Source organism: Ictidomys tridecemlineatus, chromosome 5 (genome assembly GCF_052094955.1).
Source record: "Ictidomys tridecemlineatus isolate mIctTri1 chromosome 5, mIctTri1.hap1, whole genome shotgun sequence".
Taxonomy (NCBI): Eukaryota; Metazoa; Chordata; class Mammalia; order Rodentia; family Sciuridae; genus Ictidomys; species Ictidomys tridecemlineatus.
The window spans coordinates 193,760,186-193,774,603 of NC_135481.1; the positions used below are offsets into that span (position 1 = coordinate 193,760,186).

Below are 14,418 nucleotides of genomic sequence, written 5' to 3' on the forward strand. Positions count from 1 at the left end.
TCAGAGCTCAGTGGTAGAGCACTCCTGGGTTCAATCCCCAAAAACACACACAGAAAGAGTAAACACTACACTAAAATCCTAACTTGACACTGCAACATTGCTTCAAATCCCAGGCCCAGTGCATGCTGGGAAAGTGATCTATCACTGAGCCACACCCGAGTCCTGGGCCTGCACTCCCACAACAACAATCAGCTGCACTAGATGGCAGCATACCATGAGTCATGCCCTATCAGCTTACAAATTCTTTTGAGGACCATTTCTATTCTTTGCCTGGTCCTCAGGGGCATCTGAGCCTGAGGTTCCCAAACTAAGCTGTGTAACAGGCAGAAATTATACCTACAGAAAGAAAGCTGGAGGGCCAAGCATGATGGTGAACACCTGTAATCCCAGTGGCTAGGGAGGCTGAGGCAGGAGGATCTTCAAAGATCAAAGCCAGCCTCAGCAATTTAGCAAAGCCCTAAGCAACAGAGAGACCCTGTCTCAAAAAAATGACCAGGAATGTGGCTCAGTGGTAGAGAACCACCCCCCCACACTGGATATAATATCCAGTCCCCCCAACCCTAGAAAAAAGTGGGGCAAAATGGGGGCAGGGCAGGAGCAAGCTTCATTGTATCGTTCCAGTAACTGTCACGATCATCTCAACAGCACTCCGATCACTTGGCTGCCAGGAGAAGACACTGCACGGCTGCCATGCAAGGGCCTGGGAGCTGTTGCATAGAGACAAGGCTAGATAACAGGCCCCCCCCTTCCTCTTCTCAGAGACAGTGAGAAGTTCTGCTGTCCCCTAGGGGAGAAATACGACTCACCACAAAAGTGTCATAGGAAAACTGGTGCCGGCGTTGGATGTGTTCTATGAAGTTGGCGCTTCGGTAGTTGGGGTCTCCCCAGGGCATTGAGGCACATATTGGACAGACCTTTCAACAAAGAAGCAAGATATCAGGCACCTGACTTCTGAATGGACTCCAGCCCTGTGCAACCTGCTGGCTGTCTCTCCTCCAGGATGGTTTTCCTGACACCTAGTGTGGAACACCTGGTCCTCCTTCCTGTGCACACCAGAATCCCAGAGAACACTTCAAGCCTCCTGCTTCAATCAAATGACACATGGGTGTGGGTGGTCACTTAAGTCATAGTATCATTTCTTCTGAAAGGCTACTGCAGTCAAAAAGGGGCCAGTTCTGTGGGGGTTGGAATATGGCCTTCCAATCCAGCACACAAGCTGATCCAAAAAACCCAAGGACAACCAAGTAAATAATCAGATGAATTATGGCCCAGGAAGCACAGCACAGCCTCATGTGCATGTTGACAAAGTAAATGCTCAGATGACTGGGATCACACCAGAAAGCGATCCAACAGGCTGATTTGAGCTTTGAAGACTAGAGGTCCATGGAGAGGCAGACAGAGAAGCTAGCGGGTGGCAGCATCACATGACGGAGAATTCAGGAAGGAGGATGGTATCATGCTTCAGCTTAGCGATGTAACCCTAGCCACCTACAAGGCACACAGGGATAGAGGGGACTGGCAAGAGATGAATTTTGGATAACAGAGCAACAAGTGGAATACGCAGCAAGCAGCTGTGGAGCTAGAACACAGCCTAGAGACTGAAGAGAAGATGGCTTCCAAAGTGAAGGGCTGAGAGCTTGAGAGCTAAGCAGCTGTAGAGGGAGAGGAACTAGGACAGAGGCCAGAAGCTGAAGGACAAAAGGTCTCAACAGAAACAAAACCACCAGAGGAACTTCAGGGTGCCAAAGGGGAAGGAAGGAGGAGAGAGGGGAAACAAATTAGGCTGTCATACCAGAAAACAGGGGTTATCAAAATTATGAGTGCAGTTATCCATTGCCCAAATTAATTCACCTCCAAGACTGTATCTTATAAACATGCACCAACAGGGCTAGGGATAGAGGTCTGCAGTAGAGCGCGTGCCTAGCATGCTCAATGGCCTGGGTTCCATCCCCAGCACTCAAAAACCAACCAACCAACAGATATACAGTTAAGCAAAAAATAAACATACAAAGATGTTAGAATTTATGACAATAATTTACTTTTTTTTGGTACTCGAAATTGAACCCAGGAACACTCTACCACTGAGCTTTTTATTTGGCTAAGTCTTAACCCAGTCTGGCCTTGAACTTTCAATCCTGCTGTCTCAGCCTCCTAAACCATTGGGATTATAGACATGTGCTACTGGACCAGCTTAGAACGATTCTCTCCTCTCATCTAGTGCAGCCAAAGAAGACATACTAGACTATCATTTTGGAATCATAAGAAAAGCAAAATAACAGACGTTATGACCCATCCAGACTGACATATGCTCATTGAAATTTTAGTAATCGTCTATGTAAAAAATATAAATATTGGAAAAATGACTATTTTGGGGTGAGAATAATAAATTATTTGTAATTGTCTTATGTCCTGAAAAGTTGATTTGTCACCATGGTATAGCATAGTTACCAAATCTGAATACAGAAAAAACTACAAAACCATAAAGAAAGTGGTGCACACCTGTAATCTCTAAAGGCTAGGAAAGCTGAGGCAGGATTGCGCATTCAAAGCCAGCCTCAGGAACTCAGGCTCTGAGCAACACAGTGAGATCCTGTCTTTAAATAAAATACAAAAAAAAGGACTGGGGGGCTGGGGCTGTAGCTCAGTGGTAGAGCACTTACCTTGCATGCATGAGTTAATAAAAATAAGTTAATAAAAAATAAATAAAGATATTGTGTCCATCTACAACTAAGGGGAAAAAAAAAAAATATATATATATATATATATAAAAGGACTGGGGGCATGGCTCTGGGTTGAATTCCTGGTACCAAAACAAAAAACCCATAAAGACTGAGAAGCCAGGTGTCGTGGTACACACTTGTAATACCAGTTACTCAGGAGGTTAAGGCAGGAGGATTGCAAGTTTGAGGTCAGCTTGGGCAAATGAGCAAGAACCTGTCTCAAAATAATATAAAAAGGTCTGGAGAGTAGCTCAGTGATAGAGGGCTCTGGGTTCAATCCCCAGTTTCACATACATACATAAAATAAATAAAAGACAGACTGATGCCAACTGATGCTATGGGGGGACATACTTAGGGGAAGGGTTGGAAAGAAGCTCCCATTTTTTTGAGGTGGTGGGGATTTGGATTTAACCCAGGGCCTCACACAAGCTAGCAAGTGCCCTACTATTGAGCTACATTCCCAGCCGTAGAGAGAGTTTTTTTATAGTCCACTTTTCATATAATAAGCTATCAGCCAAGTAATCCCAGCAGCTCAGAAGGATCGAGAATTCAAAGCTAGCCTCAGCAATGGGGAGGCACTAAGCAACTCAGTGAAACTCTGTCTACAAAATAGGGCAGAGGATGTGGCTCAGTGGTTGAGTGCCTGAGTTCAACCCCCAGTACCAAAAAAAAAAAAAAAAAAAAAAAAAGCTATCTACAAAGAAACAAATTCTTAAAATTTCAGAGATGATGGAAAACAAGGACTTTTAATAAGACTAGCTGGGACACACAGAACATGATATCAGCAGGATGGTAGAAGTAGAAGCTGGACTCTGCAGAGGACACAGCAGCACTGAAAAGCCACAATCTGGAGGGCAAAGAAACTTAATGCTACTAGAGAAAGCAAACAGGATTGGATATTCTTCCCATCAATTAGACAGGAAAGGCAATGTGCCAAGTCCTAGTCTGGGTCCTTTACCTAGACCAGAGAATACAGTTAAGAAGAGTGAGATGGACAGGTGCCCACCTGTTATCACAGCAACTTAGGAGGCTGAGGCAGGAGTAACGGAAGTTCAAAGACAGCCTCAGCAAGGTATGAGACCCTGTCTCAAAATAAAAAATCAAAAGGGCTAGAGACAGGGCTCAGTGATTAAGCACCCCAAGTTCAATCCCTGGTATGGGGAAAAAGGAGAGAGAAGAGCAAGATGTAGAAAGGAGCCTTTCCTCAACACAGGAGGGAAGGAGAGAGCCAAGGTACAAATGTTGCAAACACAAGTGCTCTTGGGGACAGACTAGTAAGGCAAATGAGTGAAGCAGGTGCTGCATTAGCCCATCCCATTTAGAGGGGACAGCAACTACACAAAACTACTCAAAGCTGGGCCTGAGTTGGAGCTTGGGTGCAGAGAACTTGCCTAGCACGAGAGGCACTGGGTTCGACCCACAGCACCGCATTTATTTTTTTTTCGTTATACATGGACATAATATCTTTGTTTTTTCATTTTTATGTGGTGCTAAGGATCAAACCCAGTGCCTCCCATGTGCAAGGCAAGTGCTGTGCCACTGAGCCACAGCCCCAACCCAACTGCATTTATTTTTTTTATTTTATTTTATTTTTTTTTTAAAGAGAGAGTGAGAGAGAGGGGGACAGAGAGAGAGAGAGAGAATTTTAACATTTATTTATTTTTTCTTAGTTCTCGGCGGACACAACATCTTTGTTGGTATGTGGTGCTGAGGATCGAACCCGGGCCGCACGCATGCTAGGTGAGCGCGCTACCGCTTGAGCCACATCCCCAGCCCCCCAACTGCATTTAAATAAATAAAATAAAGGTCCATCAGTAAAAAGGACCCAAAGACAGCACCCAAAATACACAGCACTTCCATACCATCCCCGCATCCTCTTGGGGGGTAAGGGGGAAATCATGATGAAGATCACAACTATTAAAATTTAAACATGGATTCCACAGATATTTGATTGTATCCATGTTAAGCTTCCTAAATACAATTACAAAAAGTGTAATTTTGTAAAAAAAAAAAAAAAAATGTTATTCTTTGCATATATGCCGAAGTATTTAAGGGTCTAAGAGTCATAGTATCTATAATTTATGCCCAAATGTTATGGTAAAATATTAATTTGGAAATCTAAGTGAAGGGTACATAGAAGTTCACAAATCCTATAATTTTCTTGTAAGTTTGACTTATTCCCTCATTCAAATAAAAAAGTCTTACCACAGATTTGGTATCCGTGCTGTGGGATAATTTGCAGTGCTCCACAAGTCCTTCCTGATCAAAGTTCTTCTCGGGACAGTAAGGACAAGGAAAGGTGTAACGATTTGGGACATTCCTGAAAGATGAAAGGCAGAAGAAAAAAATCTCTCTGTAAACACCTTTCCACACAACTTCAATCAAAAAGGAACAGAGTTCACTAACTGTGTGAGAAGGATTCTCATTATCACTTCCAAAGCAGGTCAAGTGTTTAGAAAATAACGGCACAGCTAACATTTGAAGTGAACGTCAGAGTGCCCCCCGAACGACAAACTTGAATCAATTTCAAACCCTAGAGCATAAAGTACCCAACAACTTGGTCGCAGAAAATGAACTCCAGCTAAGGGGGTGACTGAGTTACTAACCTTGGCTGAAGGGATGCGTCCTTAGTAGTGGCCTTCACACCTTCCATGATGTAGTTCTGGTATTTGGAACAGGTAGCCACGTGGGCTCGGATCTTAGATAGGAAGAACTTGAATAGGAAGAATCAGAATCCACAAGTTAGCACCTTATATCAGGCAAATATGGTCCCAAAGCAAGGGTAAGACGAAAACTGGACTTACATCACCCTGGCAAACAACCTCACTACACTCCTGACTATACTGATGGGGTAGAACAGTGACTGTAGAACCTTTAATAAAAAGGCTGATGTTTTCCACTTGACAAAACCCTGACATCTGCTTCTACTCTAAAAGAATTTACTCATGATATACAAAGACCTTATAGACATGCTCCAAATCAAGTGATGTTTTTTAAAAAAGTTTTCTATACTCAATGTAGGTTATAAGATGGAAAGAGGAAAAAAAAAAAAAGTCCAAAAAGTGCTTCATCACAGGTTGCAGGGCGGTGGGGAAATATGACAGGAACTGAACCCAGAGGTACTCTGCCACTGAGCTATAGAATTACATCCTTGCATTTACTTTTTTGTTATGTGGTGATGGGGATTGAACCCAGACCCTCATGCACAGAAGGCAAGTGCTTTACCACTGAGCTATCTCCCCAGCCCCCCAGAATAACATTCTTTTTTTAAAAAAAATATTTATTATTTAGTTGTAGTTGGACACAATACCTTTATTTTATTTACTTATATGTGATGCTGGGGATAGAACCCAGGGTGTGGGGATAGAACCTAGAGTGCTAGGCAAACACTCTACCACTAGCCACAAACCCAGCCCTGGAATACATTCTTAATTAAGAATTAAGAGTTCTTAATTTTTTGAGACAGGGTCTAATTAAGTTGCCCAGGTTGACCTTGAACCTACAATCCTCCTATCTCAATCTCCCAAGTAGCTGGGATTACAGGTGTGCACCACAGTACCTGGCTTCCCCGGCACTGTTTTTGGCTCTTTCTTTTTTGGAACTACTAGAAATCTAACCCAGGGCCTGTGCATGCCAGGATAAGTGCTCTACCACTGAGCGACATCCCCTACCCTGTGTACTGCATTTGTTTGTTTGTTTATTTATTTATGTATGTACGTACATACATACATACTAGGGATTGAACCCAGAGGTGCTTTACCACCGAGCCATATCTCCAGCCCCTTTTTTGAAACGGGGTCTCACTAAGTTGCTGAGGCTGGCCTTGAACTTTTGATCCTCAGGCTTCAGACTCCTGAGCTGCTAGGATTATAGGTGTGAACCCAGATTGTTTTTTCCTTTTTCTTTTTTTGGTACCAGGGATTTAACTCAACCACTGAGCCATATCCCCAGTCCTATTTTGTATTTTATTTAGAGACAGGATCTAACTGAGTTGCTCAGACACTAAATTACTGAGGCTGGCTTTAAACTGCCTCAGCATCCAGAGTCACTGGGATTACATGTGTGCATCATCATGCCCAGCACCGTTTGCTTTTTTGAAACAGGGTTTTGCTATGTTGCCCAGGGAGGCTTTGAACTCCTACACATCAGCAATCAATCCTGCCACTGCCTCCCAAGTAGGCAGGACTATAAGGCACATGCCATCACACTTGGCCAGGTGTTCTCAAAGAAAGAAAAAGTGTATGGAATAAAGAAAAAGGGTGGTAAGGGAACAAAAATATTTTTTCAGGTATGTATGGTACAATAATTAATCTCTTGGTTTCTTTTTTGGTTCCAGATATTGAACCCAGGGTCGCTGAAGCACTGAACCACATCTCCAGCCCTTTCTCCATTTTTTTTTTTTTTTTGGTTTGGTTTTTTAAATTTTGAGATAGAGTTTCACTAACTCCTTAGGGCTTCACTAAATTGCTGAGGCTGGCCTTGAACTTGTGATCCTCTGGCTCAGCTTCCTGAGTTGCTGGGATTACAAGTATGCACCACTGTGCTCAAGTTTGTTTTGTTTTGTTTTGAGACTGGGTCTCATTATGTCATCCAGGCGGTCTCAAACTCCAGTCATCTCTACTTAGCCTCAAAGGAGCTGGGACTATAGGTGTGCAATCACTAATCTTTAAAATGGAGAAAAACAAAAGGGGAAAAAAGAAATACCATGTGTGCACGAAGAAAGATGAAGGTAAGAGGAAATTTTATTTCAGTACTTTTAAAGTTTCTAAATTCAACTAGCAAGGGGGGGGTTGTTATTTGAATTCCAGCTTACCACGACGAATCTGTCTTACCTCCAGCTCAAGAATTTGTTAACTTTAAGCTTACCAACCAAGGAGCTCCTAATTAAAAGGGATGGGAACTAGTCTTAAGATAGCACTGTAATAGCTCTGCTAGATACACCTAATACTAACTCACTCTGAAAGGAAGGAGATAAAATATGTCCATACTATGGCCACCTATATACTCGTTTTAAAAATAATAAAACTGACAAGCAGGACTGCCAGATTAAGTGAAACAAAACTTGCAAAAGTCAAAAACGTTACAAAATATGTAGTATGATCCCATTTTCTAAAAAAAATCCTATACCTATTATTTATAAAAATTTTGTCTGCATTTGCCAAAGGGTAGAAATGTCAGGCAGACTTCCAAATCAAACTGCTTTTGCAATGATAATTTCTGAAGAAGCAGCCTATGATATTTTATATTTTTGTACTGTTTAGAGCGTGGATGCATTTCAAACGTTAGATAATGCTATTAAAATTAGGATTTCATATTTCCATCATGATTCTTCCCCAGCAAGTGCTAAAAAGTTTAACCATTAAGTTCATATCTCTAATGATACAGATTATAAAGTTTCCCTTCAAACTCTTTACAGTAGATAACTTCTTTGAGTCACCAACTTCATTTTACAGTTTATTTTAAACCTAGGGTACTTCACCACTGAGCAATAGCCCAGTTTTTTTTTTTTTTTTTTGAGACAGGGTCTTGCTAAGCTGCTCAGGGTCTTACTAAATTGCTGAAGCTGGTCTTGAACTTGCCAGCCTCCTAAGTCACCTGTGCACCGTGTCCAGCTTCGTTTTATATTTTAATCATAAAATATCATTATATTCTAATTCAAATTGTATTTAATACTTTAGAAAATAGATCTCATAGGAACAAATGGATTAGTTATTCCTCTGACTTTCAAAGCTAAAATATATACTATATCCAACCAACTCATGAAAAAAGAAACAAAAAACCAGTAGGTAGGGTTACAAAAATGAAAACAGCACAGCCATCACCACAGATAACTGGCATGCACACGTGCTGTTAGTCACCTAGTCATGCTCTAACTTCAGAAACGCCGTGGCAACAGCTCTATGCTTTACCCATCTCATCACAGGATAATGACTCTTCCATGTTACTTCCACATACATTCTTACGGCAGCCATGGCAAGAAGTCTCTGTGCTCTCAATCTGCCGCTCGAGCTCCACAGCTCGGACGCCAGGTGCCAGAGCGCTGCGACACACCCCACAGACAGGTTTCTTCGGCTTCAGACATTCCTGCAGGCATGCAGAGCAAAAGCTAGAACAAGACACACAGAGAACCTCCGTCATGCATCGTGGAGACAAGACAACAAATGTGGATAAACTTTTAAAAGGACATCAATGAATAATGGATTAAAAACAATTTGTCCCCTACACCCAATTAAAATACTAAGATCTTCTAGGACAGAAAAATTGTTGTTGAGAGTAGCAGCAGACTATGAAGAACACACAGGTCCAGTAGCAAACACGAAATATCATGACACAGGTAAAACGCAATAATGTTGAGGCTTCAAACCCTAGCCCCTGCCACTGAGGGACTTGGTGGGCCTTTCCAGAAACAGAATTTTCTCCTCTATGAAATGAAGATGGCAGTATCTACCTCTAGGATTGTTTGGGAGGATGGAATATGTATAGCAGACCCTTAGTATATTGTCTACCACAAAAGAAATGCACAGTAAATGGGAACTGCTGTCATCAGAGGTAAAAGCAAAGCACTGTGGGAACACAAAGCCAAGAACAATAGTTGTAACCTAAGGAGAATAAGGTTGGTAAGACTTCAGAAGTAGCCTCCATGATCAGCCTTAAAGAGTTCTGCTGGCAGAGGAAGGGAAGACTATTCCAGGCCCTTAGGTTTAAAATTTATGATGCACTTGAGAAGACTAATAAACTTCCTCAGAAGCAGCAGAAAGCCGGAGGTTCAAATCAAAAAGACCAAATCTGACTTACAGAAAAACAACTCCGGTGTATCATGGACAACAGAACTTTATTTTGTTTATTTTTTTTTTTTAGATGGGAAGAAATAAAGTACAAACCTAATAAATGACTATAGGCAAGGGACTGTGAAGTCCTGACAAAAAAGAATGAATTCAGGACACAATTTAGAGGCAGTATGACTTGAGGACTTACTGAATTTGAAGAAGTAAAAAAAAAAAAAAAAAAAAAAAAGACAGTTTCTTCCCTAAAACTTAGGCAGGTGATGTTGAGATTCGGTATACAGAATGAATAAAGGGCTGGGGTTGTGGCTCAGTGGGAGAGCGCTTGCCTAGCATGTGTGAGGCCCTGGCTTCAATTCTCAGCACTGCATATAAACAAATAAAGGTCCACTGACACCTAAAACAATATTAAAAAAAAAAAAAAAGAAGATGATGATGATGAAGAAGAAGAAATAAGGCATGAAAATATGCTGGGCTACTTACCCAATGTAATAGATTCTCAACTTTTTCTTTAAGATAAGGGTTTATGTTGCCAATGTTGGTCTCAAATATATAAGCTCAAGTGATCCTCCTGCCTCAGCCTCCTACGACCACAGGCAAGTACCACCATGCTAGGCTCCAATTTTATTTCAAGGTAGGATTAACAGATTCTGTCAGAACTCAGGATGTATAATCAAAGGCACCCTTCTGCACACCTGATGATGTTTTAGTGTCTCTAAGAATTTTTTCATCCATGCTGGGCATGGTGGTGCACACCTGTAATCCCAGCTGCTCAGGAGGCTGAGGCAAGAGGATCGGGAGTTCAAGGCCAGCCTCGGCAACTTAGTGAGGTTCAAAGCAATTTAAAAAGACCCGGTCTCAAAATAAAATATAAAAAATGGGCTGGGGATGTGGCTCAGTGGTTAAGCACACCTGGGTTCAATCCCTTGTAGCCCCCCCCCCCCCCCCCGCCACCCAGGACATAAAAATGCTGCTATGCTAGTATAAGGTTGTCTAGTACAGGTAAGGGGGCCTACTCATTTGCTTGAGGGCAGAATGAAAATGAGACAAAGTCTCTGTCCTCATGATGCTATATTCTAAAATGGAGGAAAACACATGTCAATTTCACAGTGATTAAGTATATGAAATAAATAAAACAAGGCAAAGAGATCAGTTGGGGCAACCACAGGAAACTTGAGAAGGTGACATTTGAACTAAAACCTGCTTATGAAGATAGACACACAGATCTGAAATGATACCAAATGCAAAGGCATGTCTCAAGGGCAAAAAGGAAGATCTTTGAGGCTGTGACATAGCAGACTAAAGAGAGAACACAAGTGACAAGGTAGGAGAGGAAGCATGACCTCATGGCCATCTTGGCACTGCCTCTTCAAGGAGGCAGAGGGTCACAGAACCCAGCAAGCAAATTGATAAAACCAACTGTTTATCCTCAGCAAACAGCTCATGTTACAGCATGTTCAGAAGCCCCTTTTATACCTGAGTTATACCTAAACAAGCCTTTTTTTTTCGGGGGGGGGGTGTGATATCGGGGACTGAACCCAGGGATGCTTAATTAACCATTGAGCCACATTCCCAGCCCTTTTTGGGACAGGGTCTTGCTAAGTTGCTAAGGCTGGTCTGGAACTTGCAATCAGCTTCCCCAGTCAGTGGTATCACAGCTGTGCATCATCATGCTCAGTCAAGCTGCTAAAACTATACTGGGTTGACTTTCAGTTTCTATTTCCTATTAATAGGGTTTCAGCATTCCAAATGCTCTTTTCTATCACACTGCTATGAAGAAATCCCTTTTCTTGGGCACCTAGCTTCCAGCCTTTCTTCCCCTGAATACCACTTGACTGAGGTGTATGCAGTCATTCAGGTCTTTTCCTTTGTTCCCCTCAGTACTGGGGATTGAACCCAGGGGTGCTCTGTCACTGAGCTACCTCCCAACCCTTTTTATTTTGAGACAGGGTCTCACTAAGTTGCTGATCTTGAATCTGCAATCCTCCTGCCTCAGTTGCTGGGATTACTTGGTGCACACCACTGCAACTGGCAATCTTTCTGGTCTTTAAAAATAAAGGTTTTTTTTTTTTTAATCCAACGTCCCAGCCACAGCTATCATGATGTCCAAGTTAAAAATCAACTAAGTAGAGCAGAGAGCAGAGCTGGAGCTATGAGACACCTTTGCTGCCCTCACCAAGGTGCATCTGTCTGTCTTTCATTCAGCACTGAACTGCTCAACACAGGAAGCTGGTACAGTGAACAGAGGAGATGAGACAAGGCTTGGATCCCAGTACTGTTCCTTGCCCTCTTACCCAGGAAAGGTTCAGGTGACTCAAGGAAAACTCAAATTTCGCTGCTTTTCAGATGGTTACTGTGCTGGGTCATCTTTTTTTTTTTTTTTTTTTACAAATGTTAATACCTACCCACACAGGCTTGAACCCTGTAAACCACTTGCAGTCCAAATAATCAATTCACTGGACTGTAAACTGAGGGCAGGGATCATGTTCTTGCGGATTCTGGCACACACAGGGCATACAAACATCTCAGTTGACTGCATGATTAGAATCTGGATGATCAGAACTCTGCTTAGGCACCAGGATACTATTTTGGGCAACAGGGAGCTCCAGGAGAGAACTGAAGGAGGCGATTTAAGTTTGGGAAAGATCTGGGGGCCAGTGGTGGGAAGGTGTGAATGGGGCAAGAGTTCCAGGTTAACTGAACTGCAGAAAGGAATAGCCCCAGGCTGGAAAGAGCTTAGCGTGCCTGAAGCAACAAAAAGCCTGTGTGTGGCCACGAAGCTCTAGGTTCTCGAGGCTAGCAAAACTGGACACCTGCGATGCGAGTGAGTCTCAGTCTCTTGAGCTTATGCACCTGTAAAATGGTTCCCGGCGTCCCCCTCCCCAGCCCCTGCAGCAGGGCTGCTGTAGGAATAATGCCCCTGTGTCCCAACAAGTGCCTATTGTGTCTGCTGAGAGTAACGGGGTCCCCAAGACCAATGCCAAGGTGATGCCCGTGATAAGCACGGAGGGCGGCAACGAAGAAAATGCCAACTCTTGAGCAGCTGGAAGCAGGTGGCCAGGTTTTCTTCGATTTTTCGGCTTAGGTGTGCGTGACGGGGCAAGGCTCGGGTTCAGGCCCGCCCGCCCCGGCGCCTGCGGCAGCGCGGGACACCCTCACACCGAGCTCCTGATGGGCAGCCCCGTCTGCACCCCGACGCTGCTCAGGCCGCGGGTCCTGCACTGGAGGAAGCGGGACGCCGATAGCTCCCGGCCTCCGCCGACGGGCTCCCTCCCGTCTCTGGCGGCTCAGCGCTGCGCCAAGTTCGCGCACCGGTCCGGACCCCAGCGCCGCGCCCCTGTCCCGCCCAGGTGCCGGCGCCGCGGGCGGAGGACGCTCCGAGGGCCGCTCTGGGCAGCCGCTCGGCCGCGCGGGCCCCCGTCGGGCCTCGCTCCCGGCTCGGCTCCCTCCCGCCAGGCGCTCCCCTGCCAGCCCAGCTCCCACTTACACGTGTCCGCAGGGCACCTGCACCGGCTTCTCGTACACCTCCAGGCACACGGGACACGTGAAGCGGCCCAGGGGGTCGGCCTCCGCCGCGGGCCCCGCCAGCTGCGTAACGCCCTCACGGGGCTGCTGTTGCGCCGCCATCTTGCTGCCGCCGAGCGAGCGCCGCGCCCCGCCGGCCGCGAGGGAGGAGGCGAGGGGCGGGGCCGAGCGGCGGCGGCGCGTGCGCGGGGCGGGGCCTCTGAGCGTGGGGCGGGGCCTCCAGGTCGCTGCCGAGCGCAAGCAGGTTCCGTCTGCATCCTCTGCGAGCCAGGGAGTTCCTCTCTATCTGAGCGTCCAGGTGAGAATGATGCCCAGCCAACGTGTGGGTTAGACCCTGGTGAGTCTCAGAAGAGGAGCCAGCTACACCGTGCCCACGACCCATGCCCACGACCCTCGCCCACGACCCTCGCCCACGGGCACTGGGAGACAATAAATATGTATCGCTTAAACTGTTAAGTTTGGGGGTGTTTGGTTATGCAGCGACAGATAACTAATACAACGTTAGTTATTCTTTTTTTTTTTTTTTTGAGTGCGGCTACCGGGGATTGAACTCCGGCCCACTGAGCCACACCCCCAGCCCTATTTTGTATGTTATTTAGAGACAGGGTCTCACTGAGTTGCTTAGCGCCTCGCTTTTGCTGAGGCTGGTTTTGAACTCGCTGTCCTCCTGCCTCAGCCACCTGAGCTGCTGGGATTACAGGTGTGGGCCACCGCGTACAACCTTAATCTTGAGCCCTCAGTTTGCCCAAGAAGATTCCTGAGAATCTTCTACCGGTAGTTCCCATCCTTTCTCCTTTTGGGTTGTCTAACTCTTCTATCAGTTTGTTGCATTTTATTTTTTTAACCATGGATTGCCCCAAGGGGAGCTTAACCACTGAGCTACATCCCCAGCCCTTTTTATATTTTATTTTGAGACAGAGTCTGGCTGTTACCTAGGGTCTCGCTAAATTGCTTAGGCTAACCTTGAACTTGAGACCGTAAATCATGTAACTCTTAGCACTCAAAGTCTTAGCTCAGCCTCAGGCAGCATGTAAAGTTTATCACTGTACATATCTAAATTAGATAGAATTTCTCTCGTTATGTATTACTACATTTCTAAACCTGTGAATAGATAATATCTTGATTTCAGCATGTTTCAATACTGCCAAACTGGTATGGGAGAACCAGGAGAAATTCCTGTTTTCACCACTAAGGGGCAACGAGTGACTCACACTCACCTGGCCTCCTTATTAACAATTTTTCAAATGTTTACTGGTCCAGCCATTTATGACTTAGAGTACTTAGCCTGAGTGCAAATGGAAAGGGACAGAGTCTTGGTTTGCAAAGAGCTTTAAACAGGGAGACCCTGGCGTGCAAGTGTACATAAGCAATAGCTTTAGGTGCCAGCATGC

The 14,418-nt window shown here is 44.7% G+C and overlaps 1 protein-coding gene across 1 annotated transcript; it reads right to left on the minus strand.

Annotated features, from left to right (window-relative positions):
• Positions 1–740: 740 nt before the first annotated feature.
• Rnf114 (ring finger protein 114) lies at positions 741–13,171 on the minus strand. Its single transcript, XM_078051943.1, has 5 exons — positions 12,990–13,171; positions 8,676–8,826; positions 5,327–5,433; positions 4,926–5,040; positions 741–914 (listed from the first exon to the last, which is right to left on the minus strand). The coding sequence occupies exons 1-5, from the start codon at positions 13,127–13,129 to the stop codon at positions 756–758; spliced, it is 672 nt and encodes a 223-aa protein (XP_077908069.1). The 5' UTR covers positions 13,130–13,171; the 3' UTR covers positions 741–755.
• Between the last annotated feature and the right edge of the window lie 1,247 nt (positions 13,172–14,418).

What these genes read in the sequence shown, in the direction of transcription:
- Rnf114 (XM_078051943.1), bottom strand. Translation starts at nt 13,129, where the DNA reads ATGGCGGCGCAACAGCAGCCCCGTGAGGGCGTTACGCAGCTGGCGGGG. An exon ending in CAGGTGCCCTGCGGACACGT is followed by an intron (nt 8,827 to 12,989) that starts GTAAGTGGGAGC and finishes GTCTTGTTCTAG; the next exon opens with CTTTTGCTCTGCATGCCTGC. An exon ending in GACGCATCCCTTCAGCCAAG is followed by an intron (nt 5,041 to 5,326) that starts GTTAGTAACTCA and finishes TTCATCTTTCAG; the next exon opens with GAATGTCCCAAATCGTTACA.